This window comes from Saccopteryx bilineata, chromosome 1 (assembly GCF_036850765.1).
Source record: "Saccopteryx bilineata isolate mSacBil1 chromosome 1, mSacBil1_pri_phased_curated, whole genome shotgun sequence".
NCBI classification, from domain to species: Eukaryota; Metazoa; Chordata; class Mammalia; order Chiroptera; family Emballonuridae; genus Saccopteryx; species Saccopteryx bilineata.
This window is the reverse complement of record NC_089490.1, coordinates 298,224,667-298,245,016: the sequence shown is the minus strand read 5'-3', so window position 1 is coordinate 298,245,016 and position 20,350 is coordinate 298,224,667. Positions and strand designations below refer to the sequence as shown.

The following is a 20,350-nucleotide window of genomic DNA, read 5'->3' as shown; positions in this document are numbered from 1 at the left end:
ACCATTCACTCATCACACACTACTGAAGACCTACTAATAATGCCAGGCACTGTGCATGCCATCGAGGTAACAAAAACCCTTAGCTACCATATAGTGACAATTTACTACGTGCTAGATTTTATCCTAATCTTTATGATCGATCATGCTGGAAGAGAGGGCTGGCACCACCCTGGTTTACAGATGAGTAAACAAATGAGAGATTATGTAACTTGCCTGGTATCTCATAGATAAGAAGGGATAGGAGTGAACACACAATAAAGTGTACATAGATGTATTGTAGAATTGGGTTCCTAAAACCCATAACTATGTTAACCAGCGTTACCCCATTAAACTTAATTTAAAAAACAAACAGAAAGATATAACAGAGAGCAAATAAAAATGCAGGAAAAAGAAGAAGAGATAGAACTCGGACACAATAGAAAACAGCACTGAGAAATAAAATAATAGGTCAGTTATAACCAAACCTCAGAGAATTAGGATTAAAGTACTGTCCATTTGGAATGATGCAAATAATTATATGACATGATAGTTATTATATATATGACAGTGTCATACATGTAATCCATATACAATAACTATACTAAAAATATGTATCTGAAGGCAAGGCTGTTCAATACAATCGTTAATGACTGATTAAATAGGCATGCCTACCAAATTGGTGGCTGACTCCATGTGATTAAGAGTCAGAATTTTTTTTTAATTTTTATTTATTCATTTTAGAGAGGAGAGACAGAGAGTGACAGAGAGTGACAGAGAGGAGAGAGAGACGGGGGGAGGAGCTGGAAGCATCAACTCCCATATGTGCCTTGACCAGGCAAGCCCAGGGTTTTGAACCGGTGACCTCAGCATTTCCAGGTCGACGCTTTATCCACTGCGCTGCCACAGGTCAGGCAAGAGTCAGAATTTAAAATGATGCAAAAGCCAGACCAATATATTTATAGAATGAAATAAAATTTAACAAATTTAACTAACAAAATAACATTTAACAAAGATAAATATAGTGTCCTGCATTTGGCTTCGAATATCCAACAGCACGTAAAGAGAAAGCCAAGGCTTAACAAGCATCCAAGGCAGAAGAGAACCAACAATTGTAAACCCAATACGAATCAAGAGGGGAATGTGGTCACAGGAAAAAAATGAGGAATGACCTTAGGTTACAGTAATAAAGCTACATGTCTGGGAAGTGGAAATTCTACCATTTTAAGGTGTTTTTTTTTGGCAACAAAGCTAATGTTTTGCTGAGAATTCTAAGCCCCTGTTGGGCAGATAAAATATATTATGCTTACTTTGTTAAAGATGGCACTGCCGACGTGGAGCCCGTTGCCCAGTGTTGGGCAGATAAAATATATTATGCTCACTTTGTTAAAGGTGGCGCTGCCCACGTGGAAGCTGGTTGCCCAAGTGATAATATTAGTATGTTAATGTGTTTTGGGGGAGGGTTGTGTGCAGGCAGGATCCTTGTAGCCTGGGGCTTGGTTTTTGGACTAAGCCTTTCCCTTTTTGATGTGGGGTGGACTTTGTATCAGAGACTTCCCTATTTTGTATATTGGATTAAAGTTTTGATTTCTGCACTATAAAGTGGGGCAGACCTGGAGCTTGCTCTGGTTCCTGGGATTAGCATTAGAGAGGAGAGCAAAGAAAGACCACGTGGAGGAGACCAGGAGAAGCAGCCATGGTGGAGTGCTGAGTGAGAAGCCAGTTTGTGCAGAGCTTGTGCAGAGAGGAGATGGAGAACAGAGGTGAATAAGGCTGGTGAGCTAGAAACCTTTGATTCTAGGAAACTCGGATAAGTCAGTAGCTTTGTGAGCACTGAATGAGTGGGTTTTGAAGCCCAGTGTGTTTTACTTGCCCGCCGGGTGCAAGCTAGAATTAAAGATGATGGCCCACCAGTTTTTGGCCCCACTGTTTCATTACCATCTGTCCGAATCCAATGGGAACCTGCATGTGAATGGCCACGATGGCGGCTCCTGGCCTTACACCCAGGTGATAGTATTAATTGCCCTTCTTGCTTGGGATAGGCGTGACTATATTAATGTGTTGGGGGAGTGCTTTCGCGCCAAAAGATTTTAAAAAGAAGAGAGATCACGTTGTTCCTGGGGAAGAGTGATTATATTCTAGGAGAAGCCCATGCTGTAGGAGAGCAGATAAAAGCCAAGATGGCGAAGTGCTGAAGGAAAAGCCAGTTAGTGCAGAGTTTGTACAGAGAGAAGGAGATGGGGAACAGAGGTGAATAAGGCTAGTGAGCTAGAAACCTTTGATTCTAGGAAACTCAGGTAAGTCAGTAGCTTTGTGAGCACTGAATGAGTGGGTTTTGGAGCCCAGTGTGTGTTTTTACTTGACTGCTGGGTGCAGGCTAGGATTAAAGGTAATGGCCCACCAGTTCTTGGCTCCATTGTTTCATTACCATCTGTCTGAATCAAATGCGAACCTGCATGGGCCAGGTGGCTGTGCTGGTGGCCGTGGCTACTGGCTTTACAGCCCCACAATTTTAGAGTCAGTTCATTTGAATTTCACTTGAATTTGATATAATAATCTTCGTATTTCACAGTTTCATAACTCGTGTGTTGACTGAATACATACACCCAATGTAACCTAAAACTATGGCTATAATTGTAGGTTAACATCATTCCCAAATGATGTTATGAAGGTGTGGGATCATTTTATGACAGTTCCTATCTGTGTGAGCAATCCCAAATGATGACTGTAAATGGTGTTAATCCCACCAGGTCACCTAACATATTACTGGACAAAGGAAAAGGCTCACTGGTAAGCTAATGTTACCAGCTGGTAACATTGAGGAGCTGTTACCATTTCTAACATGGAAAAGGCATTGTAACTTCACCCTAAACAGCATGCTGCCATAGGCATACACCAACAGGACAATGGGGAATTGGGCAAATAGCAGGCAATTTATTCACTGCTGGGATAAAAGTAATCAAAACTAACTAACATCTTATCATCCAACTTTCAGATAAGACTCTCTGTAGAAACTGCCTGTGGCCAAGTGTATTTGTTTCTAATGGCTGTCACAATAAAGTGCTACAAACTGAGTGGGTTAAACAACAGAAATGTATTGTCTGACCACTCTGGAGGTTACAAATGCAAGATAAGGTGTCAGAAGGGTTGGTTCCTCTAAGGGCTGTGAGGAAGGATCTGTTCTATGCTGTTCTCCTGGCTTCTGGTGTTTTGCTGTCAATTGTGGTTACTCCATGGCTGATGGATACAACAGCCAGATTTCTGCTTTCATCTTCACAATACGTTCTCCCTATCTCTTCACCTAGTTTTCCCTTTGTGCATGTCCGTCTTTGTATCTAGATTTCCATTTTATAAGGACACAGATCATTTAGGATTAGAACCCACCATAATGACTTCATTTTAATTTGATTACCTCTGTCAAGACCCTACTTCTAAATAAGGTCACATTCTAAAGTACTAGGAATTAGGACTTCAATGTATCTTTTGGGGAAGAGGTGGCAAGTCAACCCATAACACTGAGCTGATCTTCAGTATCCATTCCTCTTTCCCTTTGAAGTTTATCTGATTCATGGATGCCAGTTAGAGAAAACGTTATCCTGCCTCCCTTGCAACTAAATAGGAGCACGCAACTAAGTTCCAGTAAGTTCCATGTTGAGAAAAATGATTTGTGCATCTGCAGGGTCACAGCCTTTAAAAAGGAAGATACTTGTGTTTCATTTTTTTCTTTGTGGTTCCTTATGATTCAAATGCAGCCTGACCAGGCGGTGGTGCGGGGATAGAGTGTCGGACTGAGATGCGGAGCACCCAGGTTTGAGACCCCGAGGTCACCAGCTTGAGTGCAGGCTCATCTGGTTTGAGCAAAGCTCACCAGCTTGAGCCCAAGGTTGCTGGCTCGAGCAAGGGGTTACTCGGTCTGCTGAAGGCCCACGGTCAAGGCACATATGAGAAAGCAATCAATGAACAACTAAGGTGTCTCAACAAAAAACTGATGATTGATGCTTCTCATCTCTCTCCAATCCTGTCTGTCTGTCCCTATCTATCCCTCTCTCTGTCTCTCTAAAAAAATAAAATAAAAGACTCAAATGCAGGATATGCAACCATGAACAACACCCTAGAGGGCCTACAGTAGCACTGTCCAAAAAAATAATGCAAGATTTAAGCCATTTTGAAGGTTTTAGTAGCCACATTAAAAAATGTTTAAATGAAAGATAAAATTAATTTTAATATATTTATTCAATTCAACATGTCCAGAATATTAACTCTGCAATGTATAATTACAAAAATTATTAAGATATTTTACTTTGAGGGAAGGTTAAATCTTTGAAAACTGGTGTGTATTTTATACTTACACAACACTTCTATTTGGACTAGCCACATTTCTAAATCTTAAAGGCCACATGTGGTTCCTGGCTGGCTACAGCAATGCCTAGTGCAGCTCTGGAGGGCAGCAGAAGGACATCACAAAGGTTCTTGGGTTCCTGGAAGAATCTATGGAGCCATGTTGGCTCTAGTGCACTGGAAACTTTTACTTGAGACAAACACAACTTCTATCTTATTGGATTCAGGATATTTTTGTTAAATAGCTTATCTTATATCTTAATAAATATGCCCATTTGGGATCTCAGAAAAGGAGCTTGCAGCTTCTCAGTTATGAAACAACCCTTCAAAGAATGGACTGCTTCATGAGTTCACATCGATTCCCATGAAAACCCCTTCACAAATGTAGTCCAAGGTTGAAAAGTTGCCACAAAAACATTCTCAGCTTGGGAAATACAACACAGAATAAACCCACCCAAGGAGAAGATGTGGTTCCTCGGTGTAAGGCCAGTAGCCACGGCCACCATCAGAGCCGCCTGGCCCGTGCAGGTTCACATTTGATTCAAACAGATGGTAATGAAACAACGGAGCCAAGAACTGGTGGGCCATTACCTTTAATCCTAGCTCGCCCCTGGCAGGCAAGAAATACACACAGTGGGAAAACACTTCCCTTTCCATCTAGGGCTCCCAAAGCCACTGACTCATCTGAGTATTCCTAGAATCAAAGTTTCTACCTCACCAGTCTTATTCACCTCTGTTCCCCATCTCCTCTCTGCACAAACTGGCTTCTCCTTTAGCATTCTACCATCTTGTCTGCATCTCCTCTGCAGTGCTGATGGCAGGATCTGAGAGAGTGCCCCAGGTCTGCCTTATTTTATAGTGTAGAAATTAAAGCCTTTAAGCCAATATACAAATAAGGAAGTTTCTGATACAAAGCCACTTACCTTGAGGCATAAACGGGATTCCTCATAAGAGTGCACCACCCCACATCATGCAACAGTCAAGAGTGTGGGGAAAAACTTAGTTTTGAGAAGATCTTAGTATTAGAAGGATGTTGAAAAAAAATCTTAGTATTAAAAGGGTGGGAAAGGTTTAATCTTAAAACTAAGCCTTAGGCTATAAGGACCTTGCCAGTTTACAGCCTGTCTCCCACATCCAATGCAAACTATTGTATAAGCGAGCAAACATGTATATCATATTTACAAACTTACTTGACTAACACTCAGCCTTTTTCTTTTCCTATTCCCTCATTGTAAATCTCTGCTCTCTGACCAGCAAGCTTACTGGTCAGCTCAGGAGGAAAGGAGAAAAGACTATCAGGTCATCTGGCCTTCTGAGAAATTAAAAAATACAATCTTTTCAGACAGTGCTTCCCAAAAAGTGAAAATAGTTTCATTAATGTGATAAAAATTAATAACTGTATAATCAAGTTGATCAGAATACAGTGACTTTCTTGTTTAAAAAGAGGTAGAGATTTGAACATAAGGCAAAGTCAAAGCTAGTCACTATTTTCATCTTTATAGATACACATGGCCTTTGGCTAAGGCGGAGTCTATTGCCACATCATTGAAAATACCCCCTTTACATAGCAAAGATCTTTGGGTGGAAAGCCAACTGACAATCTCTGCGAGTAAATTCAGGATCATTCCTATTTCACTCCCAAGGAGAAGTTACATACAAGTAAAGAACACCAAGGCAAAGTAAAGAACACCAAGGTCAGCAACAGTTTGAAAGGATCAGGTAATTAATTCAGAATAAAGAGATAAGAGTTAGTAATCCAGATGATTCACTGCTGTGTAGATGATCAGATTTCTCCAAGTTTTGGGGCTTGGTTCTGAATTTCATAATGGTCTCCAGCTGCAGCTAGAATGGTATCAGGTTAGACCAAGAATTCCTAGAATTGTGGTCTGGGATAACCCGAAAAAAAGCTGTGATCAGGTTAGCCAGTGATGGGTCTCCATTCAGAAATGGACGTCTGAGTAGCTCCAGTGAGAGAGCAGAAGCAGCATTTGTTCTTACTTTAAAAATGAGAAGTGAAGCATTTGCCCCACAGGAAACAAACAACCCAAAAGTCTCCCAGACCCTCCCTGCCATGGGGAAAGGTACCGATAGATACCGGTGAGCTTGGCCACGGTGGGCAGCACTCAGAATGCTGTAAAATCATCGTGTGGCTCTTTACGCTTAAGACAATATAGCAGAATTTATTTTACGTAGTTTGAAGCTCTGGGTTTGGGAATGCGCAGGCCCTGCGTCATTGTGTAGTAGTGAACAAGTCCAAGTTCTGTTGTCAAGGAAAATCCAGGGCCTAGATCTCTCTGCCATCTATCAAATGTGTGACTTTGGCCAAATGACTTGACTTCCCTGGACCTTGATTTCTTCCTCTGTAATCACTATAGTAACAATATTCTTTACTGGAGGGAGTGCTGTAAGCATCACATGCTAGAGCTCACCAAGGGCTGGTGCAGTGCCTGGCCCGCCGTCAACATTCAGTCCATGAGAGCTCGCCTCGTTTCTGGGGTAGCAGGTCAGGGATCGGCATGTTTCCTCTTGCTGTTAATACTATGTATTGGACAGCGTCACCCACTAAACAGTTGTGATACTCTGGCCTCACTCTTTTAGACACTGAGAACAGTCCCAGAGATGCAGGCCCTGTGGAGCGGAAGTCTATCAGAGTGCACACTCAGGCAGGGGTGGTGGGGGGAGCAGGGCTTCAGACAAACCGCTCTGGGATGGAAGGTAAGGAGGTATGTTTTGGGTTGAATTGTGCCCCTACCCTGGAAAAAAAAAAAGATAGGCTGAAGTCTTACCTACGTCAGAATATGACCTAGTGTGGAGGCAGGGTCTTTACAAAGGTAATCAAGTAAAATGAGGCCATTAGAGTGGGCCCTCAACCACTACGACTGGTGTCCTTCTGCAAAGGGGAAATGGAGCCCTGGCCAGTTGGCTCAGCGGTAGAGCGTCGGCCTAGCGTGCGGAGGACCCGGGTTCGATTCCCGGCCAGGGCACACAGGAGAAGTGCCCATTTGCTTCTCCACCCCTCCGCCGTGCTTTCCTCTCTGTCTCTCTCTTCCCCTCCCGCAGCCAAGGCTCCATTGGAACAAAGATGGCCCGGGCGCTGGGGATGGCTCTGTGGCCTCTGCCTCAGGCGCTAGAGTGGCTCTGGTCGCAACATGGCGACGCCCCGGAGGGGCAGAGCATCGCCCCCTGGTGGGGAGAGCGTCGCCCCATGGTGGGCGTGCGGGTGGATCCCGGTCGGACGCATGCGGGAGTCTGTCTGACTGTCTCTCCCGTTTCCAGCTTCAGAAAAATGAAAAAAAAAGGGGGGGGGGAATGGGAAGACAGGCCCACATGGGGAACAGCAGGTGAAGATGAAGGCAGAGATCAGGCTGATGCAGCTACAAGCCAAAGACTGACAGCAAACCCCCAGAAGTGAGGGGAAGCATGGAACAAGCGTGCCTTCATAGCCACCCGAGGAACCAACCCTGCCAACACCTTGATCCCAAACTTCAAGCCTCTGGAACTGGAAGACAACATTTCTGATGCGTAAGCCATGTGGTCTGTGCTCACAGCAGCCCTGAGAAACTAATACAAGGCAAAATCAGGCAGCAAATGGATTCCCCACTTAAGAAGGGCTGACAAGATCTGCAAAACATGTGGCACAGCACAATCCTGACAGAACTCCTCTCCGGGACCCTACAAGGGTCTCATACTTCCACCCAAAAAGGTCACCTCAGATGTATTTATAAATGAGGTCTATAAAAAAGAGGCTTAACTTTGCAACAGAATAAGCCAAGGCTCCTTTGTCAACAGGGAGACTCAGATTTTGAATAGTCCTTTCTTGTTTTTTGGCATGTGTGTGGTGGGGAGGGAGGCTTGGGCACGTGTAAAAATTTATTAGAAATGACTAAAAGCTCCCTGAAAAGCACACCTTGGCAGTGATGTCAATTATTGACCTTCATGAAAGCTGTTCTCTCAACAGGTAAGAAACTCAAGCTGCTGTCTGAGCAGGACATCTCTGGCCCCGGAGATTGACGGGGTGTGCGCACTTCTTTGGCAGAAGGCTGCAATCGTCAATACCTGCTCTGTAAAGAATATCACCCTTAATCTCTCACGGAGCCAGCCATTTTGAACTGGCTGCTTTGATTCCTTTTTTGTGGCAAGTCCGGTGCTTCCCTATTACAATGGAAAGCATAACTGGGAACAAATCTTTCCTAAAATTAAACACACACCCGCAAAGTAAACTCGGAAGGCCTCGATCGTATTGGAGAGGCCTCGCTCAAGATTTGTTATAAAGATTTTTCAGCCCCACTTCCCATCCCTTAACCTCCACCCATCTCCCGCACGACTCTAAAAGTTGGCATTCGCAAAGAAATTCCAGAAGCCTGAGCATTTTATGAGCAAAGGGAAATCCCAACCTTCTTGGCCTCATTTCTCATGATGACAGCTCATTTTTCCATGTGGAACCATGTACTAGTTGCTGCAAATATTTAAAGAGGTAAAGAAGTCACTTTCAAACTGTAGTCATAAAGGATATAAATAATGATGATTTACTAACCCTGTGCTCCCTTTACAAGCATAAAAGTCAAGTATAGCCATTTTTAAAATAAGAATGACTCAGAGTCATGCCAAGGGCACTCTCCTGGGCTCCTGAAGTATTACAGTGTCAAGGGCAGTATTTTAAGACACTTGCCCACTGGGCAACAGGGCTGGCTTCCCTGCCAGACCTCCCCCTCCTCTCCCAACCATCCTCCCAACTACTTCCCATCCTCTAAGTGGAAGAAGCCTCCGCTGTAGAGTTCACCTAAAATGTCCCGTTTCCAATGATACACCCTTCTCTGCAAACCTACAGCATTGACCATCCAGACCCCACAATTTAACAACTGGTTTACATCATATTGAAGGTACCTTTAACATCTATATCTCTTGCATGTTGTTTTTCTCCTCCACCTCAGTTTATGGGCTTCTTCCAGACAAGAGCCACACTCCTCACGTCTCCTGTATTCTCCCCAGCACTGAACCCAAGTTGAAGGATGCCCAAAATAAAGTTATAAAGGGGAACTGAGAACCGCCATCCATGGCAGAAGGATAAGTGTTTAGCTCCATAACTCTCTTTGGCCTTTGTGGGTTATCTGCCGGCTCCCAGATATGGTCAGAGATTGAAACAAGCAGACAATGACATTATCTAACCACCGTCCACAGAATCAGGTTCATTCCTCTATTACACTCGTATAAACCTGCCCTTGATGTCGGGGCCATCTGATCCACTGTTCCAGAAAGGACACCGGGATTCAACCTCTACCCGCAGGATGGTCCTGGAGGAGCAGAGTGACCATAAAACCAGCGCAGGGGGCTCTTTTGGGCCACTGTTGTCCTTTTCCACTCCTGGGTTTTGCTGCCAACGGCCACAGGCTGATGAGGCTGCAGACCTCCCGGACACAGGCGGGCTGAAACGCGATCGCACTGTGGGTCACCTGCCTTCTCTTCATGAAAGCATGAACATGATCTGCTGTCCCTTCTTCCTACCCCCCAGAACCACAAAGAGCCCTTTCTTCCAGCTCCTCCGCTCAGCCTCACACAAAGACAAGCAGGAAAACGTGAAGGCTGATGCTCTAGGTTCAGTCTTTGAGAGAGACCACTCACTTCGAGCAGAGAAGGTTAGCATTGGGCTCATTTAACTGAATATAAACAGTTTAAAATTTATTTTTCTTGTGGCCTGACCTGTGGTGGCGCAGTGGATAAAACGTCGACCTCAAAATGCTGAGGTCGCCGGTTCGAAACCCTGGGCTTGCCTGGTCAAGGCACATATGGGAGTTGATGCTTCCAGCTCCTCCCCCCTTCTCTCTCTCTCTGTCTCTCTCTCTCCCTCTCTCTGTCCTCTCTAAAAATGAATAAATAAATAAATTTTTTAAAAAAATTTATTTTTCTTGTAACAAGTGACCACATGTATGTGCATATATGTATACAGAAATATTCGACTGAAAGGCCCAGGATGAAGAGCAAGCCCTCCACCCCCAACTCTCAGTTTCCCTCCTCAGAGGCAGAGCTGGTACCAGATCGGTCCGCCCCTCCAGACCACGGACACTTTTCTGATCTCACTTTTCATCGTGGGTTTCTGATTAAGAGAAAGGAATAAATATTTACCAAGCATCTCCTGACTGCCAAGTCCTCAGATGGGTGTTTTAAATACACGAGCACATTTAACTTTCATGACAACTTGTAAGGCTGGTATTTTCTCCGCTTTTCCGGAGAGGAGCGGAGGTTCAGGAAAGGTAGGAGACTTGCCCAAGGCCACACACCTAGGTCCAAAGTCGCCTTTCCAAACTCCCCTAGATCGTCCCATTTCATAAAATCAGATCTCCAGCCCAGTTTTCTCTTTCAGGAAACCTGGGCTCTGGAAACAGGTTACTTCGGCACAAAAACTGGTTGGTTGTACAACTTAGAATTCTAAGAAGTCAGACACGTTACCGTGCCTCCCCAGGTCTCAGTTTCTTCATCTGTAAAATGAGCCTCACAAGAACACCTACCACATAAGGTATTCCCATAAACAGCTTGGCACAGCACCTGCCAGAGAGTAAATACTCTGAAGTGGTTAGTCACCGTTATCAGTGGCTCCTGAACAAACTGGGCCTTGCAAAGGTTTTATTTTTTTTGTGTGTTTCTCCCCTCCACTGAGCTGCACAGTGGTGTGGCTCTGGGAAGTGCTTTGGGATGAATCTGGAGAGCCATCTAATATATTCTGGCCCCATTATACCAATTTCCTTTGCTCCATGCCCGAAGTTTGCTCCATTAACATTTCTTCTCTTAGCACAAACCGCCAAACGCACAACCTTTCTGCTGCCAAATCCCAGAAGCTTTTAATAGTATTTTTACTGTGACTTGTACTTTATCATGGAACTAGCTCAGTTTTTATTTAAAAACTAGAATCTAGCAACATTCTCCCCATCACCAGTTTTTAATTTTTAAACCAAAAGTTTACCTGCTGATCATTTCCCCCAGGCCCTGTTCACGTGTCAGGGCACTCTAGACTGAATCCATTTTGCTAAAATAATCTCAACCTGTATAGATGGAAGCTACCCAAATTCTCTTGGAATGGGAAAGACATTTGTTAACCTGGCTGCACATTTTTCAAACCCATATCCGCTCAACTGGGTGACATTTTCCATTTAACGGCTTTTTCCTGCTTAGCAGAAAGCCAAATGAGATTCTAGAATCATATGGCCAGCAGATGAGGTTGAAGGGAGTTTCTCAGGGGAATAGCAGGGGCAAGGGGCTAAGGAAGTCCAATGACCAAAGCTCTCACTGTCCAGAGGCTAGCTGGATGACTTTGTCCAAATCACTTCACATTCTGAGTGTCAGTTAGCTTACCTGAAGAATGAGATGAGACCATCTTTTTTTCCTGAAAAACCTTTCTAGCTCTAACTTCCTTTAAGCAAGATAAGATTCTGTACTCATCCCACAAGCATCTTCTCTGGTCTGGGTCTTATCAGGGCAGTAAAATAAATGTCATGATGCAACCTCAGGAGATAAGCTTCAGCCAAAAGGAAGTATGCACGTATGTTAGCCATCACAGACACAGCCTCTATTGGTTGCAAAAATGTGGTTGCACCAAGCTGTCACATAATTTATGGCAAAGCCATAAAACCCAGGTTTATACCTTTAATTACCTAAAGTTAAAGGATAGCCAAGCAAGCCTACTAGGAGGGTGATGTATCTGGAATTCCATCAAATACCCTTCCATAAATTTCTCCCATTCAACAATTCTGCTCAAAGCATCTGGAATGCGGCTAGTACAACAGTGGAATCTCAGCAGGATTTATGAGGTGACCTTTTGTTAAAATAGCATTGTGTATAATCCTGCGGCTATGCTGTTCTGCTCCATTTTCTCTTCTGGGAGGCTATGTTTTATACTGCTGGCGTCATAACTAGGTCCTCCAATCCAAAGGCTTTGATGATGATTAACAAATGAGTAAGAACCGCAGGAATTCAGGGGGAGTAAAGGTACAGGCAGCAATAAATACTGTCTTACCACAACCGCCTGAACAGAAAGTTAAGAAGAGTCTCCTAAGGCGAACGTGAACCATGCTAAAACGAAATTCTTTAACCATGCTCATGAGACCAACTTCCTCTAAAATTCAGATCTGGGGGACTTTAGAAATGCTGAGGTTTTTACTGATTCCTTCCTTGAACACATGTAACTTGACTGTTTCTTTCTCTACAAGGCACAGACCCCAGGAATTCTAAAGTGTCATATTTGAAAGCTATACGTGCAGACAGCAAGGAACCCAGAGCAAGGAATCTCGCCATTCACAAAAACCCAGATGAACCCAGCCGCGGCTGAGGAAGCCCGCACCTTATTCAGGTGGCAGTGGAGGGCTATTTCTGCAGCCCCCCGAACAGCCAGACGGTGTGTCACCATGTACTTACATCGCTCTTCCTGAACTTCGCTTTCAAGCTCTTCATGTTTGGTCCATTCAGTCTCCAAAAGCTCTAGAGGAGAATGTTCAACACCTAAGGAGAGAAAGAAAGAAAGAAGTCAATTATCAAGGTTTCCAAATCACCACCACAAGCATTCCCTCCTGATGGGACTATGACTCTGGGTCATGGGCAGGAGGTCAGGGTAGAGTTAGGAAGGTGGTCAGAGTGAAGAGCTTAAGATGTAAGAACAGGTTGTTTCCACTCATGATGTACTGCTCCCTGGAACCTTCTGAAGTTTTCATGTGAACCAAACCTTTACATTTTGTCTCAACTTCCTAAACATAAAAAGGACAACAGGTTTAAGACACTGCTCAACAGGTTTAAGTCTTGCACAAAATACAGTGTCTGTATGCTGAAGTAACATCCTTCATGGGACAATTCCCACCATCCACCTCCTTTTGAAGGATCACCATAGCGAAGAATGATAAGGCAACAGTTCATACTCCAGATGCCATGCATTCCCCATTTATTTTTCTCAGCGTGGTTTCCCCCCTCTAAATGCACAGGGCAGTTAATGAAAAATGCCAGCAACAACAAAACCTCCCTCAGCAAATACCTCATTCCTCTGGAGGCCACTTGAAACAATGAAAGACTCCCCAGGTCCTTGTGGGACCCAGCCCTACCCAGCTGGAGCTAAAAAAAAAAGTCTTAAGAAATAACTTTCGTAGGAGGAGTCTGTGGTCCCCTGGAGAGAGAATGTAATTTTCTTAAGTATATATGTACTTCTTTTCAGGGAAGAAAGTTCCTAGTTTGCATCTGCAAACTAGGGGGCAGTCACCCTTCGAAGGTTAAGGACTGATGAGTCTAAGCCCCTTTGTTTTCCAGAAGTAGAACCTCAAAGATGTCAAGACCTCTGCCCGCAGCCTCAAAGCCTGCAATGCTGGAATTCAGGACCAGACCCCAAAGTCTCACAGTTGAATGCTTTGTTCCACTACCATCTAGCCCAGTGGTCGGCAAACTCATTAGTCAACAGAGCTAAATACCAACAGAACAACGACTGAAATTTCTTTTTTGACAGCCAAGTTTTTTAAACTTAAACTATATAGGTAGGTACATTCCTTATCAAGGTTGCGCCCGCACGTGGTGTTTTGTGGAAAATCCACACTCAACGGCCAACATGCCGCATGTGGCTCACGAGCCGCGGTTTGCCGAGCAGGCGTCCCCAAACTACGGCCCGCGGGCCGCAATGCAGCCCCCTGAGGCCATTTATCCAGCCCCCACTGCACTTCTGGAAGGGGCACCTCTTTCATTGGTGGTCAGTGAGAGGACCACTGTATTTGGCAGCCCTCCAATGGTCTGAGGGACAGTGAACTGGCCCCCTGTGTAAAAAATTTGGAGACCCCTAAGTCTAAAACTAACACCGAAAAGCAGAATCCTGTGCAAAAATAACATTATATGGATTTTATCTTTTTCATCCTTGAACATGGAAAATGTACAGTGTGGACCTTTGCATTTAGGCATTTAGGGCCAAAAGGCAAGGAAACTCGTGTGCAAGTTCCCATCCTATATGATCACAAGCGCTCTCTCAATGTAACTTCAAATCTCAACTGGCAGGAAGTGAGAACAGGTATACTTCAACAGTACTGTCCATCTGAGCACTAAGAAACGGTGGTCAAATGTTGACCACCCCTCACCATTACTTTTCTAAAGCCCTTCAAGGTTGTGTGTTGTTCCTCCGCCATCCTCATCATTCTGGACTAAGCTGATCTGAGGAGAAAGAGCGGGAGAAATGCAAGCAAGTCAAATGGCTGTGCTCATCCTTCTCGTGTCCTCCTCGCTGCTTCCAGAGGTCCAGCGACTTGCTGGCTTCTAACGTGTTTACTTTCATTGTTGCTGCCCTTGGATGAATGGTATCAACACACAGTCATCACAGTGAACTCTGATGACACTAATCTGGAGGTCACACCATTACTTCAGCCTTCCTCCTCCCTGTGGTCCCCTTCAATATAGATTGGTAGGTAGAAGTGACAAAATGCATGTTGCCTGGGAAACCATACACACTGTAATTACACCTTGGTAATTGCCAAGTATTTAACCACAGAGAAGGCTGGGCTGGTACCTGAACAACAAAGTCACATTCCGGGACACTGTTTCTCAAAGTTGGCCCCTAATTAATCTGAATCGGAAGGACTTGGGGACAATTTGCTGAATGTAAAACCCTAGTCCACATCCCAAGGAAATTGAATCTCAGGGAGCAGATCCCAGGAATCTATTTGGTTCAATCTTTTGCACACTGATATTTGAGAACCTAAAACCAAGGTAGATAAACAGGGAATACACTTGTCTGAGTTGCACTGACTTGTACACAGCCCTTTTTCATGCCAAAACAAACCACAATTGGATGAATCCAAGTGGAAGTAATGATAGTCAGCTATTCCCAAGCTGCCATTGGCTCATGGCCCTCCACCAGCTGTATCTAGAGGATGGAAATTGTTCTTGGAGTTCAATTCCTTCCACCTCTGGGCAAAGTACTAATAGCGCAGGAAAGAGGCCAACCCCATGCAACAGTAAAAGGAGAGAAGAGAAGCCAAGGCTTCGGTAATCACAAACTAGCCCACCAAGGTGGAACCACCCAAGCATTCCTTCAGTCATGGCGGAGAAGACTTCTGTTTCAGGTCCTGGTGGGTTTTCATAGGTGTTATACTAGGGGTGTGTGTGTGTGTGTGTGTGTGTGTGTGTGTGTTTGGTTTTTGTTGTTTTGTTTTTTTTGGCATGCCAGTGAGAAGTATGCAAACTCTTATTTGAAGAAGATTAAATAAATAAAGCAACTAATTCCAAAAATTCTCAGGGGAATGGATTAGTTTTGAAGTGAACGTCTTCTTGGAATGATGGCTCTTAGGTGAGCGATAGCTGGGTGGTCTGTGGGTAGAACCCAGGAGGATAGAGATAGGGGTCAAGGGTAAACGAGTTCTAGAAATCTACCGAAGAGTAACTTCAAAAACAAGAATGGTAGCTGGGGACAATTAAAGTTAGTGATAGGTCGCTGCTTTCCTGGCATTTGTAAAAGAATCTAACACATGGAAGCCATAACCAGTGGGAAGTAGCCTGCCCCTGAGATGATGCTGGGCCCCCACTGCCTCACCGCCTCCTCTTCCCCAAGAGGACCCATGAGTAAGTCAGGGACTTACTTGCCTTCCTCAGGCCAGCTACAGTCTCACAGCTCCAATTCCCAAATCAGAACTTCCAAAGCCCAGACTGGGCTATCTCTTGAGTAAAGTGACACCCATTAATTTAGCAAGGTTACACTAAAAGCAGTCCTTGGAAATGTCACTTAATTAAGATGCTTCACTCAAAAGAGTTGCCATGAAGCTGAATGAGCTGCACAGCCGCCTAATGGACAGTACAGAAAGAGGATGAGAGGTTATACATATGCGGGAAAAGTTGTTTGAACTAAGTTCGTCCATTTCAAGTAAAATAAAGCACATCTACCCACTGGGCAGGAATATTAGACAGTTTACTTCCTTGCCCAAGCCAAAACAAGTCACTGAAACTTAGTTTCCATCCCTGGTCTCCAGGCACTACATGGCACTGAGTCCCTCAGAGAGGATGTAACAGTCAGAGATACCTTCTCATCTGAAAGACAGGGTCCAACAAACAGGATTCATTTGTTAATCCATTTTCCCTTTAAAAATAATGTAACTCTCAATCAAAGCTTAACATGGGCTATCCTCATCTGATTTAATTCTAGCCTGAATCAAAAGACCTTGCTGTTAACCTACAGAGCTTTATTAAAAGTTAAACTTCTTTGAGTAGTAAAAATAACTTATAGTGGATATGGGCTCTCCCTCTGGGGTGATGAAAATGTTCTAAATTTATTGTCATGATGGCTGCACAACCTGTGACCATACCAAAACCATTCATTTGTATACTTCAAGTAGGTGAATTGAACAGGATGTGAGTTATAGCTCAACAAAGCTGTTATTTTTAATAGCTTAATAATCTCCATTACTTTCTCCAATCCTTTTTTATTTTTTTATTTTTTTATTGCGTGAGAGGAGGGGAGGCAGAGAGAAACTCCCACATACACCCTGACTGGATCTACCGGGCAAGCTCACTCAGGGGTGTTGTTCTGCCCATCTGGGGCATTGCTCTGTTGCTCAGCAACCAAGCTCTTCTTAGTGCCTGAGGTGGCAGCCATGGAGCCATCCTCAGTGCCTAGGGCCAACTTGCTCCAAACGAGCCATGGCTGCAGGAGGGGAAGTGGGGGGCAGAGAGAAAGAGAGAAGCATGAGGAGGAGGGGCAGAGAAGCAGATGGACATTTCTCCTCTGTGCCCTGACTGGGAATTGAAACCAGGCTCTAATCCTTACAGTTAGGAAAACTCCAGGTTAGAAACCTCTGTAGTGAGTGAAAAAGAACTGCAAAGAAACACAGATTAACAAGTAATATCCTTCACACTAAAACAGGGGTCAGGAACGCCACATATTTTAAAATGTAATTCTGTGAGAGCCATACAACGATCTGTGTACATTATGCATTATCCAATAAAAATTTGGTGTTGTCCTGGAAGATAGCTGTGATTGGCTCCAGTCACCCGCAACCATGAACATGAGTGGTAGGAAATGAATGGATTGTAATACATGAGCATGTTTTATATTTTTAATGTTATTATTTTTTTTATTAAAGATTTGTCTGTGAGCCAGATGCAGCCATCAAAAGAGCCACATCTGGCTCGCGAGCCATAGGTTCCCAACCCCTGCACTAAGATGTAGTTGCTTCTAGTATTTCCTTATATAGCTATTTCTACACTACCACCCACCCCTGGATTGAAGTGGTTAGAAAAAAAGCTCCCCTCTTACATCTTCAGACTACTTCTACTACCCACCCACCTCCACGCATGACCCAAGGATTCTCTGTAAGGTGAGGCTGCCAACTATGTCAGCAATGAGCGCTGTTTTGGAGCCCCAGCCAGGTCATCTGGATGCTCCGCTAGACTGGGGGAACCACTGCTCTAGACGCAATAATACCACACAGACAACAGACACTTGCATTAAGAAATAATCTAGAAACACTGATAGATGAGTATCTTCGAGCACTGCGTGAATCTTTCACAATGTTGGGGGGGATGGGAGGGAAGCCCTCAACACTAAATTCTAGGAAGAGCAACACACGGGTTACCCATGGCCACTAGGCAACAGTGTTAAGTGGCAAAGGGATCACAGGAATCCATTAGCATCTATGACGTCCTATCATAGAAGCCAAGGGCCGCAAATTCCCTGTGAACCACACAGCACTGGGGGATACAGGAAAGAGTGTGTTCTCGCTGGCTCTCCCTTCCTTCCCTCATGGAAGAAAGGAACACTTCTGCACAATCCTCAGCAAGCCCGGAACACTCGTGTGCACCCTGGCTTCAGGATTTTTCCTTCCAGGTTAAAAAGACATAAGACATAAAATCCGCAGCACTGAAGGCGCATGCAACAAACATAAAAACTAAAATTAAAGAACTCTTTTCCTTGCCAGCATCTACCTCTTTACCTTAAGTACTTGATTGTTTCCTCAGATAATAATCTCTCTGCAACCAGGTTGGAATTTTAACCAAAAGCTGTGCAAACACTCAATTCTCTCAATCTGGAAAAACAAACAGTCTGTAAAAGGTCTGGCCAGACCAACCTTCCCAGGAAAGACGTCCCTGTCTACACTGCTCGGCCAGCCATCGGAACTTCTGCCGTGGGCAGGAGCTGCCTCGAGCCTCCGCCTCTCAGCCAGGGCTGTGCCTGGGATCTTATCGCAGCTTCTGGAATGAAGAACATGGAGTGGGGGGCAGAAGCCAGTGAGCACTGGGTCCCCTCACCCACTCTACTTCATCCACAGCACATCTGTGCTTGTGATAGTAGGAAAAACATCTTCTTATGTCATTTATTTTTTATTAAAATTTACTGAGGTGACAGTGGTCAACAAGATCCTCTAAGTTTTCAAGTGTACATATTTCTATGATACATGATGTGTCTATTGCACTGCATACCCACCATCCAAAGTCAAATCATCTTCCATCATCAGGTATTTGGTCCCCTCTACCCCCCTCGTCTGGTAGCCACCACACTGTTGTCTGCGTCTATGAGTTTCAGTCTTACCTCCCACTTATGAAATCATATGGTTCTTAGCTTTTGCTGACTGACTTATTTTGCTTAGCATAATATTCTCAATGACCATCAGTGTTGTCACAAATGGAAGTACTTCATCTCTTTTTACAGCTGAGTAGCACTCCATAGTACGTATGTGTGGGACCAATTTTAAACACAGACATCCAGGTGATGGGAACTCTGGTCAAGTACTATAGGGGATGTGAGCAGAGACCAAGATTATGGGGACAAAATGACACAAAACTAGTCATCAGATAACGCAGAAATTCAAAGAGTAGAAATCTTTGGGGGCTGGGAAAAATCAGAGAAGTCTTCCCAGTAAGGGTCAAGGTCTACCTTGCCTTAAAGGAAACACAGGGTTTTATGAACTAAGGAGGAAACGGCATCTGTCTGTCCGCACCCACATGAGGGGGCACACCCATCTGAGATTTCCCAAGCAAGGGTCAGACACCTGTCCTGTCTCTTTAAGCAGCCCTAGAAGCTTCTCTCATGAGGTTGAATAGAGGAGATGGGAATCGTTGCACAATTCTCTCTGAAGAAAGATCCTCCCCCAATCTGTACACACTGATCCTTTTAGACTCTGGCTACGAGTGATGGGTTTAGAAGTCCTGCCACCAATTCTCAGCAAACTTGAAAATGCACCTCACCCGGTTTGCTTCCTTTGGAATGGCAGGTTTTCAGGGTAGGATTGTCATTTTGCTTATACTAAGGTGCTGGCCATTGGCACACAATCATAAATGTTTCATGAATGACTGTGTAAGACAAGATTGGGTTAGGACTCCGGATAGCCTTTAGACTTCACCTTTGACCTCTGCAAGGCTCTCTCTTTGGTCCCAAGTGCACTGGATTAGCTGCACTGGGATCTGAGCAAACGCACCATAACAATTAGGTTTTACGATGTACCTACGAAAGCACTAAAGAAGTTAAAAATAAATAAAAGCCCAAGTCACGTGGCCTATGGAGCCTTACTAGGCTCCCCTCCTTCCCCTCCTGCCCACCTTCGCAGCCTCTCATTGCCATGCTCCTTCCTCGGGCATCACCTCCCCATCACCTCTGCTTGCTGAGCTCAGCCAAGGGAGCTGACCACTCTGAATAATGGGAAGTGAGTCAGCACAGAGCAAGGACCATCAGATAGAAACCCTGGGGGTCAAATGGTACAGACCTCTAGTTATAAAACAAGTAAGTCACGGGGATGTCATGCACAGCATGGCGGCTACAGCTAGTAATACTGTATTACATATTTGAAAGTTGCTAAGAGAGCAGATCTTAAAAGGTTCTCATCACAAGAAAAAATATTCTGTAACTAGATAAGGTGATGGATTTACCTAGACTTGTTGTGATGATCATTTTGCAATATATACAAATATCAAACCATTCTGCTTTATGCCTGAAACTAATTTCATGTTATATCTCAATTATATCTCAGTTTTTAAAAAGTATTCAGCAATTGAAAATGACTATAGACTTTTTTACACTAAAGACTAATCAGAAACGTCATAGGTT

At 44.2% G+C, this 20,350-nt stretch overlaps 1 protein-coding gene across 1 annotated transcript in view; it reads right to left on the bottom strand.

The window, feature by feature from the left end:
- RAI14 (retinoic acid induced 14) overlaps positions 1-20,350 on the bottom strand; it is a 153,397-nt gene that overhangs the window by 116,502 nt on the left and 16,545 nt on the right. Inside the window, exon 2 of the mRNA XM_066244274.1 lies at positions 12,718-12,801. Within this exon, the coding sequence (XP_066100371.1) occupies positions 12,718-12,753 (36 nt within the window). The 5' untranslated portion in view covers positions 12,754-12,801. The remainder of the gene's footprint in view (positions 1-12,717; positions 12,802-20,350) is intronic.